The sequence below is a fragment of the Talpa occidentalis genome, unplaced genomic scaffold (assembly GCF_014898055.3).
Source record: "Talpa occidentalis isolate TD23 unplaced genomic scaffold, MPIMG_talOcc4v2.1 talOcc4.8, whole genome shotgun sequence".
Lineage (NCBI taxonomy): Eukaryota > Metazoa > Chordata > Mammalia > Eulipotyphla > Talpidae > Talpa > Talpa occidentalis.
In genome coordinates this window covers 37,943,949-37,959,104 of record NW_023605194.1, presented here as the reverse complement: position 1 = coordinate 37,959,104, position 15,156 = coordinate 37,943,949, and the positions used below count along the sequence as shown (strand labels likewise).

Genomic DNA, 15,156 nt, shown 5'->3' with positions numbered 1-15,156 from the left:
CTGCCTGCAGCCTCTGCAGCGCCGGTTCGATCCCCTGCTGCTCCCCGGCTACCAGAGGAGGGTCCCACATGGCGCGCAGACCTCTCCTGCCGCCCGCTGCTCCCCTCAGCAGTGTACTTCGGTCCTTCTGCCTGCTCTGCTCCCGGCTCTGGCTCTGGTGAATTCTCTCACCCTCCTGCGCTTCTCACTGTACCCAGTGCTTGTATAAATAAAAATAAATCTTAAAAAAAAAAGATTTATTTACTTATACAAGAACTGGGGTATAGGCCAGAGGCACAGGAGGGTGAGAGAATTCACCAGAGACAGAGTGGGGAGCAGAACAGGCAGATGGACGGAAGAGACTGCAGAGGGGAGCAGCAAGTGAGGCAGGAGAAGTCTGCCCTGCCATGTGGGTAACTCCTTGGCTGGCTGGGTAACGAATCCATACTGCAAAGGCTGTGGAAATCTTCACAGTGCGGCGCTCAACCCTCTGTGCACTGGGGAGGCCCCAGACTGAGGATCACTTTCTGAACAGCAGTTTTTCCAGCTATGTTATGGGGATAATACCAACCTTACACAGCTATTTTGAGGACATAAATTATTTAACATGGTAAATGCTTCACAAATAACTTTTTTAATTTTGGAATAATTCTCAATTTGAATGATAAAAGACATCTGACCAGTACATAAAGGTGCATCCAGTGAAAAATGTCTCTCTCCTCTACTTCCTTTTTGGGGCCCGCCATTACGACCAGTTTCCTGTCTTTCCCTTCAGATAGATTTTATATATACAATAGAAATTATTTATCACATCCAGCCCTAGCACCGGTGAGGGAAGATCATTAACTTGCCTGCCTTCCGAAGTTGGTCTTTCCCACTCTGCCCGCTCACCCCCCTTCTCCTGCCAATACACAGAACTGTAGGACTCCCTTATTTATCCAGCTCCCCCTTCCTAAGCCCCAACCACCTGGTAATGATTTCCTAGAGAGTCTCGCAGGGGTCTCCATGGGGACAGTTCCTGTTCCAATCTCCATGGCAACACTTCAGGTTGCTATGGTGACATTTAAGTGATTATTTGGAGACCCTTAAATAAATCACCCATGGTGGTATATGCTAGAAGCTTTTGGCTTCAGCTCTTATGTCCGGGGCCAGGGACGGGGCCTGGACCCACAGTAAAAATGGGAGGAGGTGGGGAGGTGGTGGTCACTGCTTCTAGCGCTGCAAGGGGCCCTCTCTGGGCAAAGGTGGAAGTGAGGCTTTGGGGAAGTGGTGGGAGTACAAGAAGCTGCCAGGCTTAAGCAGTCCTGGAATAGAGGGACAGCTGCGAGGAAGCCGTTGTGATGAGCAGTGATTCAAAATCAGGTCGGCTGGGTTGTCAGACCCACACTTTTGATGCAAAATCCTGAGGGAATTTAAGATCAAATCTACTGTCTTTAAACCATCTACTACACAGCATGCTGAGCATTGAGTGACTAAAAATTCTTGTTCTCGTGGAACTTATATTCTACTTGGGGCAATATAAACAATAATGTAATAATGAAAAGATACTGGCCACAGGACGGTTTAAATGTCAGGGAGGGAAGTTAGGGAGTGCTGGGATAAGCTGTCACACACTGCCACAGGGACTGGGAGCCTGGGCACATTCCTGGGCTCTGTATCAGGTACAGAGGGTGAGGACGAGGGGAAGTGGGGAAGGCCGGAGGGACTCTCAGCAGATCAGCACCTTTGTCTTCTGGCAGCACAGCTAAGCAATCGACAGCTTCCGGATACCTCACAAGATGTGCTGAAGTGGACAGACACGGCTGACGTTTACTCTCCATTTCACAGACTGGGAAACTTGAGGCCAAAAGAAGGGAGGCAGCATGCCTAAGCTTATGATGAGGCTGCTGACGGGCAGGTGGTGGCGAGAACTTGTCTTGGCTAGCGTATTCAGGACCATTTCTCCTGGACCAATGGATTTACTGCCAAGTCTGCAAACTGACACCTGTTGGGAGTTCTGACTGCATATGCGGCTCTCTGTGCACCTGGGAACTGGTGTCACTATCTGGGGAAATGTGGTTCATTTGTAACGTCAACCTCAGGGGCTGGCGATACACTCCCCAATCAACTGGGCAGGTCTTTTGTTTGGTGGTGGAACTGACTGAGGGGTATGTGGCAGGATTCTCCTAGCCCGTGGCTTCCCCAGGAGGCAATACTTCTTACTGGAAATGAAGTTTGGAAGCACAGCCCTGAGGCAAACATGGCAGTGTGTACTCTGTGCCAAGACACCTCCTGAGCAGGTGGTGAGACTTGAGTTTTTTTACGCTAAGTGTCCTCTGCCTTTTCCAAGTGTGCATTATCCACCTTCAACTAGGCCTTGGGTTTGGGCCAGGTTAAGAATGATTTCTGGGGCCTCCCTGGTGATGCAAGTGGTTAAGCACAGCACAATGAAGCTTTCCACAGCTTCTGCAGCACGAGTTCGGTCCCAGCTGGCTAGGGAGCTATTGGTATGGCGCAGCAGACCTCTCCTGTCTTGCCCACTGCTCTGTATTTTAGTAGATCTGCCTGTTCTGCTCCCCACTCTGTCTCTGGTGAATTCTCTTACCCCCCCTGCACCTCTGGCCTGTACCCCAGTTCTTGTATGCATAAATAAATAAATCTTAAAAAAAAGAAAAAAAAAATAACAAGTTCTGCCGAGACTATAAAAATTCAAGAGAAATCACCATTATACAGTGTCAAATTCAATCAGACATGAATCAAAGTGAATACACGTGGATAAACCCTGAAATAGAAACATGGCACCATAATTTAACTCTGACGCAGACAGTGAGACTCTAGAATGTCTCCCACTCCAAAAATGGTGAACAAAGCAGGAGGCTATAACAGAGTCAGTAGCTGTTTTAATCCCTTTGCACAAAAGATGCAAACAGGGCAAAGGACCAGACAGATCACTAGTCAGAAATATGTATCTGCTTATGAATGAGACAAAATCTAAATGTTTTCCTTATTTCTTCCAAACAGGCCAAGAGGAAAATCCTCACTGCTTTTGAGCTCACTCACGAGCATACATTGCTATTTGGTGTTCGAGGTGTGCTGACTACAGAGCCCAGCGCCAGGGCACAGCAGATAATCACATTAGTGGGAATTTTAACATTCACCCTAGAACTGACAGTAGGAATTATCAGGCAGGGATGACAGCGCCAGGGCCAGTGCCCTCTGGGCATACCGCTTCTCACTCACTGGGAAAGGAACTTCATGTACTTGCCTCTTGCTGCCTAGAGTGCCACAACACAGACCCTGCGCCCTCACGCAGGTCTGACCCAGTGTCAGGGCCAACTTGCTCCAGCAGGTTCAGACTCCAGGCGGTGACATCTTTATTCCTCACAGCAGCCAGTTACCAGGATCGCTACTCCCCCGTCACAAGGGTGATCACACAGGCTGGTGTTCCCTCCCCATCTCCAATTCCACCCTCCCCCGGCACTCTTGGTTATTCCAGAGGCCCTGGATCTGATCGGGCCTGAGGCCTACTTTGCAGGCACATCTTCAGGAAGGCAACTGTGTCTCTCTGTGGCTCTTCACAGGCTGTGAGAGAACCTACGGCGAGGTCTGAAGTGTGTACTAATGGATTTAAACGCTTGTCTTCAATCAGGATAGCTCAGTCCTAAAATACAGGGTGTGGTGTGCTGAACATGAGAAAAATGGCATATTTCACATCACTGACAACCTAAGATAAGTTCAGAGGTCAATTTCATTAAGTGTAGGGAGACCACAGGATCAAACTACAAATTTTAATAGAATTGGCTCAAAATAACTCAGGTCAAGATTTAATTCAGAATCACATCAGTATGTGGGAGAACACTCACTGTAACACAGATCCAAGAGCCAATGGTTATGCTAGGGACCTCCCCATTATAAACACAGAACTGGGAAAATCAACTAGGAATAGCCAATGGATGCCAACATAATTCTGTAAAATGCTGCTTGAATTCTTGGGTCTCCCAATTTAATTAATTTATTTAATCACATCCATTTCTTTTATTAATCATCCAAACTGTCTCACTCAATAAAACACATCTCTTCAGTTTGGGGTGCTTCTTCCAGTGACTTGACACAATGAGATAAATCAGCTGTGCACCTCGGAAGTGCACCCCCTTCAGTGCATGGAGCCAAAAAGGAGGGTTAAAGGCCCACTTCACACTCTTGTCTCACTCCAAATGAGCAGCCGTGACTTTCCAAGGCCCCACTGCAGAGGAAAAGTCAAAACAATGGGACGTGGCTCTGGGCAGGCGCCATGGAACCTTGTCCAGAGGGAGCAGAGATGCAGTATTGCCATTTCTTCTTCCTGGCGCCAGGCCAATGGTAAGGAGCAAGCTCAGCACAAAGAACACACTGTCCCCAGGAGCAAACCCCTCTGTTCTCTGGAAGACATGCTACTCATACTCCCTTCCCATGTTGCATGAAACTCCCTCCCAGTCCTTGAAACACCCACCAGCGATGATGCTGCTCTTTGCAGAAACCCGGGACAACTGATAAATGTGGGTTCTCCAGGGCGACCCTCCTGCCCGACATGTGCTTTCTGTTGTCGTAGGTGATTGGCTCTGAGTGGAGATTACTGCTATGGACACCCCCATTCCCTGGTAGGGCCCTCCTGTGTCAGGGTGCTCCTTTCCTCCCTTATAGCTTATGCCTGCCTGTACCTGGGAGGGCCCCTCACCCGCCACAGCCCTGGGACACTGTCTGGGTCTCGAGTTTTGCATTGCCTTCTGCACTTTTCAGTGGTGGGAGGCAGGGCACACAGACGCCTCAGCAGGGGTATGGTCTACACCCCAGCATGTGGGGGCCCCAGACCCCCTTCACACATCATCTACGTGTGCACCAACAGTCCCCACCTTAGCAGGCCCCAAACTCTGCAAGGCTTCTACAGGCCATGAAGAAGGGGTCAGACCCTGTCACAGGGCAGGGTCTCCGCTCGTGGGGGTTGGGTAAATAACAGAGTGGCCAGGGGTGTTTGTAAAAGACATTTTGGAGCGGCCTGGGACTCCTGACAGTCGCAGTTCAGTTACAAATCATAGATGGTTCCTTTTCCTTAACCAGTTTTTTTTCCAGTGACACTTAACAGAGGTTTCCTTTGGCTTACAACATAAAATCAAAATAACAACAAAACCCCAAATTCTTCAAACTGAACAAATAAATAATAGTAACAATATTTACATGAGTATGTCACAATGAGATCCCAGCACAACCCAGGAATGGATAAAGCAGCACTGTGCCCTGGTCCTGGGGCCCAGATCCAGCTCCTGCTTGGGTGTAACATGCTGGGCAGCTGATGGACAAACAGGTGAGGTGAGAAGGAGCTAGGCTGCCTGGCTGGGGCTCCATGTACGCTGAAGGAGGTGAGGTGGGCAGGAGGTGTTGAGCTGGCTGTAGATTAGGCTTCAAACGAACAGATGAAACTTTCATTCTTCTAACCAAGTACTGCGGTGTGGTGAGTGTCGCCAGGTGGGTGGCACTGGGGAAGCCAGGGCCCTTTCTGACTACTGGCACCACAGGGGAGTCAGAACCTGGGCCTAGGGAGCAAAACCTCTCTGGGTCAGCTGCTGGTCTCGAGCCCCTTTCCAGACAGGACAAGAAGCCGAGGCCAGGAGTGGTTCCCCACTTTCCTAGACTATGTGACGAGGGGGATGTGGAATTCGTTTGAGTCGAAGATCAGGGGCCTCTTGGGAGGACTTGGATCCCTGTTGGCCTTGTGGAGCAGCTTGAAGAGCCCAGTCCCAATGTTCATGGGGATTCCCATGATGATGCATTCAGACACCCCTGAAATCAACAGAAAGGAGATTAGAGAGCTTCTCAGCACACAGGTGGGTTTTCAAAAGATTATTGACTTAGGAGTCAGAAAACTGGGATTTGAGCCCCAGATCCACTACACACCAGCTGGCTGAACTTGGCAAGGTACTTCCTGGACCTCTACATGGAGAGGGCTGTGAAGCACAGACTGTGAAGCACAGGCTGGGCCCTGTTCTCCTGGATGAGTAGGGGGAATTTCTGCAGCTGGGGGAAAGGGCATTGCCTGCTCACAGTCCCACTGCTGGCTGGAGACAGGCCAAACCCTACCTTTCATACAGCAAGGATAAGTGTCCAAACTTAGACAGCAAAGATACTGATGTATAGGAAACTCCGAGTTTGCCACCCGGGCCTTTCCTTAACTTAGGGCCTAAAAGCAAAGCAAACAACAGGATAGTGGGCAGATGTCAATCCCCCCGAGAAAGTTGTGGAAAGTTGTTTGCTATGTTCAGGGGCTGGGCCTGGGCCAGGCTTCATGGCATTTGAGCCTTTGGCAGCCACAGCCCGACTGGAAACACTCAGAAGGCAGGTCTCCCTGTGAAGTGACAGCAGATGGTGTGCAGATGCTTTCTTCACGTTCCCTTTCAGTTTCCCAGCAGGCTAATGTGAGCTTTACATCAGGCTTTTGGTTTTACAAGTGAATGCATTCCTGCTACGTTCTGGGCTTTGTGCTAAAGGGGAACCAGAGAGGCAAAAAAAACAAACTACCAATGCACAGCGAGGACTGACACTGACTTATGATATGTCAAGGATTAGCAGAGGGTGGAGTAGCTATGCCAGGCCCCCAAAGGGATCAGGCAGCAATGGAGGCAGCTGCTTGAGGTCCAGGGCCTAGCATGCAGGGTTGGGGCACTGGGTCTTTGTGCCATCATCAAGATTCGCTCTCATTCCTGCCCTGGCCTTCTCCTGCCCCAATCATTGCTCCTGTTTCTTTTCCATCTTCATTATCTTAAAGAATTATCTAATTTCTCTTTCCATCCACCTGCAACCTACCCCCCTTCTGAAAGGATGAAGAATTCATCAGAGGAGCAAAAACTAGGTGTGCACTCTCTCTAGGGCCCCATCTATTTGGCAAATTCAGGAAGGAGATGGGGGTAAGGTGGGCTGTGACCACGGGAAGCAGAACTTTGGTGCTGGATCAATGACCAGGTTTGGAATCCCTGCTTGGCCTGACAAGGGTGCCTTGGGCAGGCCACTGTGCTTCCAAGGCCCCGTCTCTTGTGAACTCCCACCTCAGGTCACAGGGGCTTGCTTGGCATGAGAAAGGTGACAGTAAAGCTGGCACTGGCATAGGGCTCAGGGAAGGGCCAGGGGGGCGCAGGCACAGCTGTGGTGACAGGCCCCCTCCTCTCGATCTTGGTAGGACCTGTCAGAGATGTGCTGTGTGGTGGTGGGATAAGGCCAGCACAGGGCAAGACCCTGCAACCAGAATCCCAGGGAGTTAGTTCCCTTGGCCTTCTTACTGGCTAGAGGGTTTAATACTCTCGCCTCACAGATATTCTGATGTCTCAGAATACCACACCTAAGGTGCCAGGACGGGATGAGGGGGCGCTATGCAGATGCAAAGGCTGACTTTTCCAGGGAGTCAGGACAGCAGGACCCTTCGGGGTTGCCACCTCCTGTCAGCCTGACCCCACACGCAGGGGATGGAGGATCAATGCAGCTGGCTACAACCCCGAGGGCTAGGAAAATGTCTATACCTCAGGGCTGATCTTTTCTTCTTGGGGAAAAACTGTACTGACAAGAGTCTTTTAACAGATATCGGGCAATACAGGATGCCCAAGTCAAGCTTTGAGGTAAAAGATCAATTCTAGATCCATCATCTGTGACTTAATCCTAAAAAATAAAAGCTCCGCTTATGCTGTCTGTTTGCCTCCCAAGGTCTAGTCACTGTACAAGCTGTGATGCTCCTGGAAACGTAAGACCTACCACACACAGAGTCCTTCTGCCCAAAGTAGGCAGCGTCAAAGAGGTGGTCGGCTGTCTTCTCAAAGGACGCCAGCATCAGCACACTCTCCTTCATCTTGGCCAGGCCAAACCTAGTAATGCCCAGGACTTCGCCCTGCATCAGGGTAGAGCATCAGATTGTTACTCGTGACATTAAGGAGTATTCAAAGACCACACCCACCATCTCCCCACCACAGAATAAGAAAACCCAGCCAGTAGTTGTGCAAGTCACACCCTCTGCTTCACGCAGGCTTCTGACAGCCTCCTGTCCCTTCTGTGTCCCACTGAGGCCACTGACAACTGGAGGAGTGCACTGGCTAGCAGGTGCCCTTGAACAGAGGAGGGGGACTGGAGATCTAGGCTTGAGACCCTGACTTTAAAAAAAGAGAGGACTTCTATAGCTGTTTATCATGGCTCAAAATCTCAAATGAGTCTAAGGAGGGCAAGAGCTAAGTAAATTTAGGTGCTGTCATTCAAAGGATCATTGTGTCATCTTCAAAAAAGTATACTTCTAAAAATAACTGTGGCACAACATGGAAGATACTTGTAAGGCTAAATAAAAAGGATAAAAATGGCACAGATGCTATTTATTACAAACACATCAATATATGCATATAGAGAAAGAGCGGAAGGAAAAGCTTCAAAATGACAACTTTTACTACAGGGTGGCAGGAAGCGGGTCTTTTCTCCCATCTAGTTTCTGAACCTTCCATACAGCAGTACAGTCTTGTACAGACTTGTGTGAAGCAGTACAGACTTGTGTGAAGAGACTTCATGAAAATCAGCTTCCCTATTGAAACTGCTTGAGGAATACATTTTTGGGGAAAAGAACAACAAAACAAAGATCCACCAAAACCAGCCAATGAACCTCAGTCTGCCTGCCTCCATAAGCTCCTGCTTCATATCTTATTAATTTAACCTTTACCTAGGAGTAGCTACAGAAGTGTGATGAATAGGTTTAACAGGAAATAAACAAACACCTCAGTTTGCCATGGAAATTTTGGCTTTGGTTTTGCTTTAGGATCCAATTTGTAAGAAGAACAAAACTATTCTCTACCTTGCCCCACAGGTTGTAATTTTCCTGCTGGAGTTTTACGAGAATACCCAGTCTGACCACCATGCTTTGGTTTTTGGGAGATGGTGATAAATTCTTTTCTCACTGTGGTCACCAGTTATGTGTTTGTTCAACATGTCTTAGAAGTTTGACAGCTTTATCTCAGGAAATTTGGGATGCTCAGCAGAACAGGACCCTCTCACGAACCTTGTAAGTCATCAGGTCCGAAAGCAGCATCACATGCCTCCTGTCAATACTCATGCCGTGGTTGACCATCGTGTACTGGATTTCGTTGATGATAGTTGTACGGGCAGCTTCGATGCCCAGCGTTTTCTCCACCTACAGAGAGCCAGAATGAGAGGACGCAGCCACCTCCAGGATGCTTTTGCAACTCCTCTATGGATCCTCCTTTGCCCTACAGGTTCGTAGCAAGTCCCATGCCCTTTTCCAGAAATGGACTACTGAACAGTATTTAGTGTGATGCCCAGAGCAAACAGCAGGATCCCAGGAGTGAGCCGGGAACCAGGAGTGGCTTATAAGCAGCACCGAGGGGGATGGGGCCCCTGGAAGGAGACTGTGGGTATGAGCCGTACCTCATAGGTGTTATTAGAGGTGGTTCGGGTCCCCTTCACACCGTGGGTGGCCATGACAGCCCGCAGGTTATCACCTTCCACCAGAAGCTTGTACTTCTCCTTCCCACTTTGCTCATCGATGTGGATGACAGCTCTGGACACCTCTGGGATGCCTTGCACCACCACCTGGACTCAAGAGACAAAGAAGACTCGAGACCCTACAGAGCCCGCAGCCCCTGGACAACCCAATAGCCGCAGAAACCACTGTGAGAACTTGGAACACTCGGGTTTGTTACCTTGATCATCCCCATTTCTTTCTTTCTTTTTTGAAGATTTATTTATTTATGCATACAAGAGCTGGGGTATAGACCAGAGATGCGGGGGAGAGGGGGGTGAGAGGATTCACCAAAGACATAGTGGGGAGCAGAACAGGCAGACTGACTGAAATACATTGCTGAGGGGAGCAGCGGGAGAGGCAGGAGAGGTCCGCCCCACCATGTGGGTTGCTCCCTGGCTGGCAGGGGATTGAACTCATCCTGCAGGGGCTGTGGATTGCTTTGTAGCATGGTGCTTAACCTCTTGCACCACCAGAGAGACCCGATCATCCCCATTTCTTAGCGTTGATTACCAGTAACATACCAAACCTGAAAGTGGCTGTGTGGTATTTGTGGATTAGGGAGAAAGGCAGAAGTTCAGGGGATTGTGCCCCATTCTCTCTTTCTTTTTTCTCTTCAGGGAGCAGAAAGGGCAGGGTTAGTGTGTAGTCAGGGTCTGGGCATTCCCTCAATCTCCCATCAAGTGCCTGTTGCAGAGGGGCCCATCTTTGGGATAAGTGGCTAGTTTCTGGCAGCGATCCCCAGGGGTGTAGAATCTCCAAATTCACTTTCAGGGGCACGGCCATAGCTCCTCAAAGGCGACGGTATCCAATTGCTGTCCGCACCTCTGTTTAAATCACTGCTACGAGAAACAGTGGTTCTTGGGTTGAGGTGCTTCTGTGCCCCATTCTATCACAGGTTTTACGAGAGGACAGAGAAGAATCTCACAGGCAGAACTGGCATGGCTGTGTTAAAAAGGAAAAATTTGGACTGACTCGTTACAGATGTGGTGAAGAAGAAATAAAGAAATTGGGCGTCCCTTTCAGCCTCAGCGGTGATGAAGACCTTCGAACTCCCCAAGGACTGAACGGCTACCTTCTTAAGTCTCTTGGCTCTGGGCTGGGCAGGGCCCCGAAGCAACTTGGGTCTTACCTTGGGGAGGTCCTCCTTCAGGAACTGCAGCACATAGTACATGGAGCTCTTGCTGTTCTCTCTGGGAGTGACACACACCACAGCTTCGCCGTGAACAGCCACGTCACCAGGCTTTACTCGGAGCTTGGACATGCAGATGGAGTACCGCACTGTTTCAGCATTCACCTGCAAGGGGCCGTGCTCCAGGACATTACTCACAGGCGTGGAGGCTTTGCTTCTAGTGTCTCTTGACCTTTTTTTCCAATCGGTGCTCCTCTAAGAAGCCTGCTTAGTCTTTATTTCCCTAATCTCTCTGCCCACCATGAATTTTTTTTTTAGATTTATTTTATTTATTTATTAAAGATTTATTTATTTTACACAAGAACCGGGATACAGGCCAGATATGTGGGAGGGTGAGAGGATTCACCACAGACAGAGCGGGGAACAGAACAGGCAGACTGAGGAAATACACTGCTGAGGGGAGCAGCGGGTGTGACAGGAGAGGTCTGCTGTGCCATGTGGGACCCTCGTTGGCTGGCCGGGATAGAACTGGCGCTGCAGAGGCTGCGGACAGCTTCACAGCACTACGCTCAACCTGCTGAGCCACCGGGGAGGCCCAGAATCTTTTTTTTTTTAATGTAGAAGAACTGGGGTGTAGGCCAGAGGTGTGAGGTGTGGGGGGGTAAGAAGATTCACCAGAGGGCCTCCCCAGTGGCGCAGTGGTTGAGCACTGGGTTGTGAAGCTGCCCACAGCCTCTGCAGCGCCGGTTCGATCCCTGGCCGCTGGCGAGGGTCCCACACTGCGCGCAGACCTCCCCTGCCTCCCGCTGCTCCCCTTAGCAGTGTATTTCGTCAGTGTGCCTGCTCTGCTCTCCCCTCTGGCTCTGGTGAATTCTCTCACCCTCCCGCGCTTCTGACTGTACCCCAGTGCTTGCATAAATAAATTAAATAAATAAATAAATAAAAATAAAAATAATAAATTTTTTTTAAAGATTTATTTATTTATTTATATAAGCACTGGGTATAGTCAGAAGCACGGGAAGGGGAGAGAATTCACCAGAGCCAGAGCAGGGAGCAGAATAGGCAGAAGGACCAAAGTACACTGCTGAGGGGAGCAGCGGGCGGCAGGAGAATTCTGCGCGCCATGTGGGACCCTCCTCCGGTGGCCGGGGAGCAGCCGGGATCGAACCGGCACCGCAGAGGCTACAGGCAGCTTTGCAACCCAGCACTCAACCGCTGCGCCACCGGAGAGGCCCTAAATAAATAAATCTTTAAAATAAATAAATAAATAAATAAAAGCCTACCTGGTGAATCTTAGGTGGAAATGAGGAATAAGTTTTTTTTTTTTTTTTTAAAAAAAAAAGAAGATTCACCAGAGACAGAGTAGGGAGCAGAACAAGCAGATTTACTGAAAAACACTGCTGAGGGGAGCAGCAGAAAAGACAGGAGAGGTCTGCTGCACCATATGCAGGATAGCTCCTGGCTGGGGATTGAACTCAGGCCATAGCGGTGATACATGATAGTGCTGAGACTTAACCCCCCACCATGAAATTTTAATGCCAAAGATATACTGTCTATTTGTTTATGTATTGTACGTGTATCTGTGCTTTATTAATAAAGAGTAGATTTTATTCCTAGGCTGCCCCCTCCCTAGAACTGGTTTGTGTCCCCACTGAACATGCAGGCTGAGTTCGTGGCAAAATGCACAGGTTGTGAGGTAGTTTGGGGTGGGTGTGAGGTTGGAGATTAGAATAACTGACAAGTGTCAGTGAAACCTCCCTCCACCAAACTGCTGGCACCGCTGTCTTCCCCACTGCAGCTCAGCCCTAGTGAAAGAGCTGCAGGGCAAGGTAGAGAAATTCCCAACCGAGAGAACTGGTTGCTCAATTTTGAAATCAACCGTCATATGGACAACATGTGAGCCTGGCACTTGAGAGAATGAACTGACAGAATGCTCTGGGGCTAGAATAGATTTTTAACTACCTGAGAGCAAGAAGAAGGTGCCAGAAAATGCACCCCCCTGCCTCAGGCTGTCCATGAAAAAAAAAAACAACCCGACAATCTTTCAATTGTTACCTAGAGATAAATACTAATTTAAGAAGCCATATTACCCACCCATCTAAAAACATTTACTGAGTCAATTAGGCCCTGTGCTGGAGCCCAGACAAGTAAGATACAGGGCCCTGTGGTCTTTTCAGATACTGGGAAGATGGAGAGAGAAACCATTATTGCAATATGATTTCACAGGAACAGTTCTGTGGTCTGCAAAAATTTCAGTTGTCAGGTCTGAGAGAAAGAATGTGAAGGGACAACAGGCTGACATTGAACAGAAACCAAGCAAAGCCTCTCCAGTGCTTCTTGTGTTTTGCTTAGCTCTTGCCCTAGTTTATCAGCGCCTATCTTGGGACTAACAGGGGATGACTTCCTCTACACATTTAATTACGTGACTCACTTCCAGTCTCAGAAGTCTAATCCGTTCCAGGGAGAGCTTGACGAGAATAAAGCAATCATCAGGAAGAAACACTTCTTCAATGTACTCTGAAATCTGGGGTGTCAAAAGATCAGAATGTTAATCACTTTCCCCTTTCCTAAGAGCATGCACTGCTTATTTATTTTTTTTGAAGGCCATATAGTGTGAACACACAGACTGGAAAATCCACTGCAGTGGGTTTTGACACTTGCTTGCAATTGCAACACTTCTGATCTGGTTTTCTTGTTATCAAGGGGCATTTTTTTCTTACCTCTCCCAAGAGGGTTTTCTCGATCCTCCCCTTCACAAGGCGAGCATAATCTGCATCGTCATCCTTGTCTAGCTGTGCAGTGATGATTGGAGTACTACGAGAAGCCAATGCGAAACAGTCACAACACAATGAACAAGCCAGTTTGAAGACCACTGCTTTGTTAAATTTGGTTATCAAATTGTAATGCGGAAAGCAACTGCAATTTAATCAGCATTTACTGTCAGACACACCCTGGAGGGTTTCATAGACATTCTCATTAAAATTTAATATATTTGAAGCTCACGGGGCAATCCACTCATCTGTGAATGAGTGACTCACATAATTCTTACGAGGTGAACCTACATCTCTCTTTTTCTCTGGTCCCAACCAGCAGTTACTTGAGTTCTGTTCTTTGAGTAAATCGATGCCTTGTGAGTTATTTTCGTTTCCTTTATCCCCTTCCCCCTGTCCCTGTCACCTCTTCTCCAGAACACCTCTGGCTTCGCCAACCACTATCAGCTTTGCCCTCGCTGTCACAGATGACACCCTGTAAAGACATTCCTGGGAAAGACCTGACCGGGCAGAGCTCCTGCTGTCCTGAAAGTCTGCAGAGTGCTGCTCTTAAACCAAGTGCAGCTTATGCTAATTACTATCTTTTGTCATTCCGTTAGCTTCAGATCCTAGGAGAAACATTTTGTCATCAGATGTACTGTAATATATTTCTAGCTTTTCGAGTCTCAGATCACCTAAAAATTCTATCATGAAAATACCTGGGATGGTCACAGAAAATGGCCACAGCCCAAGAGTGAGACACATCACTTAGGCTGAGAATAATGACATCCAAAAGGAAAAATCTATGCTGACATGTGGCTCCACTTTTTCCAGTCATTTTTGATTTCTCTCTTTCACGTGACTGGCCACAAAGAACCACTGCCTCACTTTGTATCCAGTTCCAAGTTATTTTTTTCTCAAATGGGTCATTCCTAAACCCAAATATGATCAGCACAGGCATGCCACCCAGACTGTGACACACTGCCTATTAGAGGATCATACACACGTGCCAAGGAGAATCGCTGCTTCTCAAGAAGTATAACAGCCAGTGGGGTGGGGACCAGTGGGGAAGGGAGGTGGAGCACCTGATGGCCTTGGAGGCATTGATGATCTCCTTGATGCGGGGCACACCCAGGGTGATGTTCATGGAGGCCACTCCCGCAAAGTGGAAAGTTTTCAGGGTCATCTGGGTGCCTGGCTCCCCAATGCTCTGGGCACAGAGTGCACCCACCGCAGAACCTGGCTCCATCTGTGCCCTGGAAAGAAGAGCTAGGAATGAAACAACTAGCAAGATTGCTGAGGAAAGGTTTCTGATTATTTCCTTTTAATGAAAAACATACAGCTGCTATTGGGACAGAGTTGGCCACAAGCCAGGCTGTGTCAGTGGTGGAGTAAAAAACCTGGCACAGATCAGTGAGAGGCACAGACTAGGGCACGCGATGCTCATGGGTCCAATAATGTCACGGTGCCTTGTGGACAGGGTGTAATGACCTAAACCTCACCTAATAAGTTCTAAGTGTTCTGCTAACAAACTGTCCTGGTGGTGGCAGAGCAGCTGGTATTTGTCGAATATACTGGTTAGTTTCTCCGTGGGGAGAGGCCATTGAGACATTTCTTTGAAATTATTTCCACATCTGAGAGCATCCAGCCTACCTAGCCACTGGCGTGCCTAGATAAGCGGTGACAGAACCCACTCAAACCCTGGCAATCTCAAGAGATGCTGGTGCAGGATTCTGTGCCTGAGCAAACTGGAAGGATGTGAAAGACCCACGTGACAGCCTGGCAGC

General features: G+C 48.7%; 1 protein-coding gene and 1 non-coding gene across 2 annotated transcripts in view; both read right to left on the bottom strand.

Annotated features, from left to right (window-relative positions):
* Positions 1-5,593: 5,593 nt before the first annotated feature.
* Positions 5,594-15,156, bottom strand: part of POLR3A (RNA polymerase III subunit A) — a 50,012-nt gene continuing 40,449 nt past the window's right edge. The window contains exons 24-31 of the mRNA XM_037495614.1: positions 14,455-14,625; positions 13,340-13,433; positions 13,051-13,143; positions 10,620-10,784; positions 9,394-9,558; positions 9,008-9,139; positions 7,729-7,861; positions 5,594-5,772 (exon numbers count right to left, since the gene is read on the bottom strand). Of these exons, the coding sequence (XP_037351511.1) occupies positions 5,624-5,772; positions 7,729-7,861; positions 9,008-9,139; positions 9,394-9,558; positions 10,620-10,784; positions 13,051-13,143; positions 13,340-13,433; positions 14,455-14,625 (1,102 nt within the window). The 3' untranslated portion in view covers positions 5,594-5,623. The remainder of the gene's footprint in view (positions 5,773-7,728; positions 7,862-9,007; positions 9,140-9,393; positions 9,559-10,619; positions 10,785-13,050; positions 13,144-13,339; positions 13,434-14,454; positions 14,626-15,156) is intronic.
* Positions 10,233-10,365, bottom strand: LOC119234955 (small nucleolar RNA SNORA68). Its single transcript, XR_005122727.1, has one exon. It is a non-coding gene; the product is annotated as a small nucleolar RNA SNORA68 (small nucleolar RNA).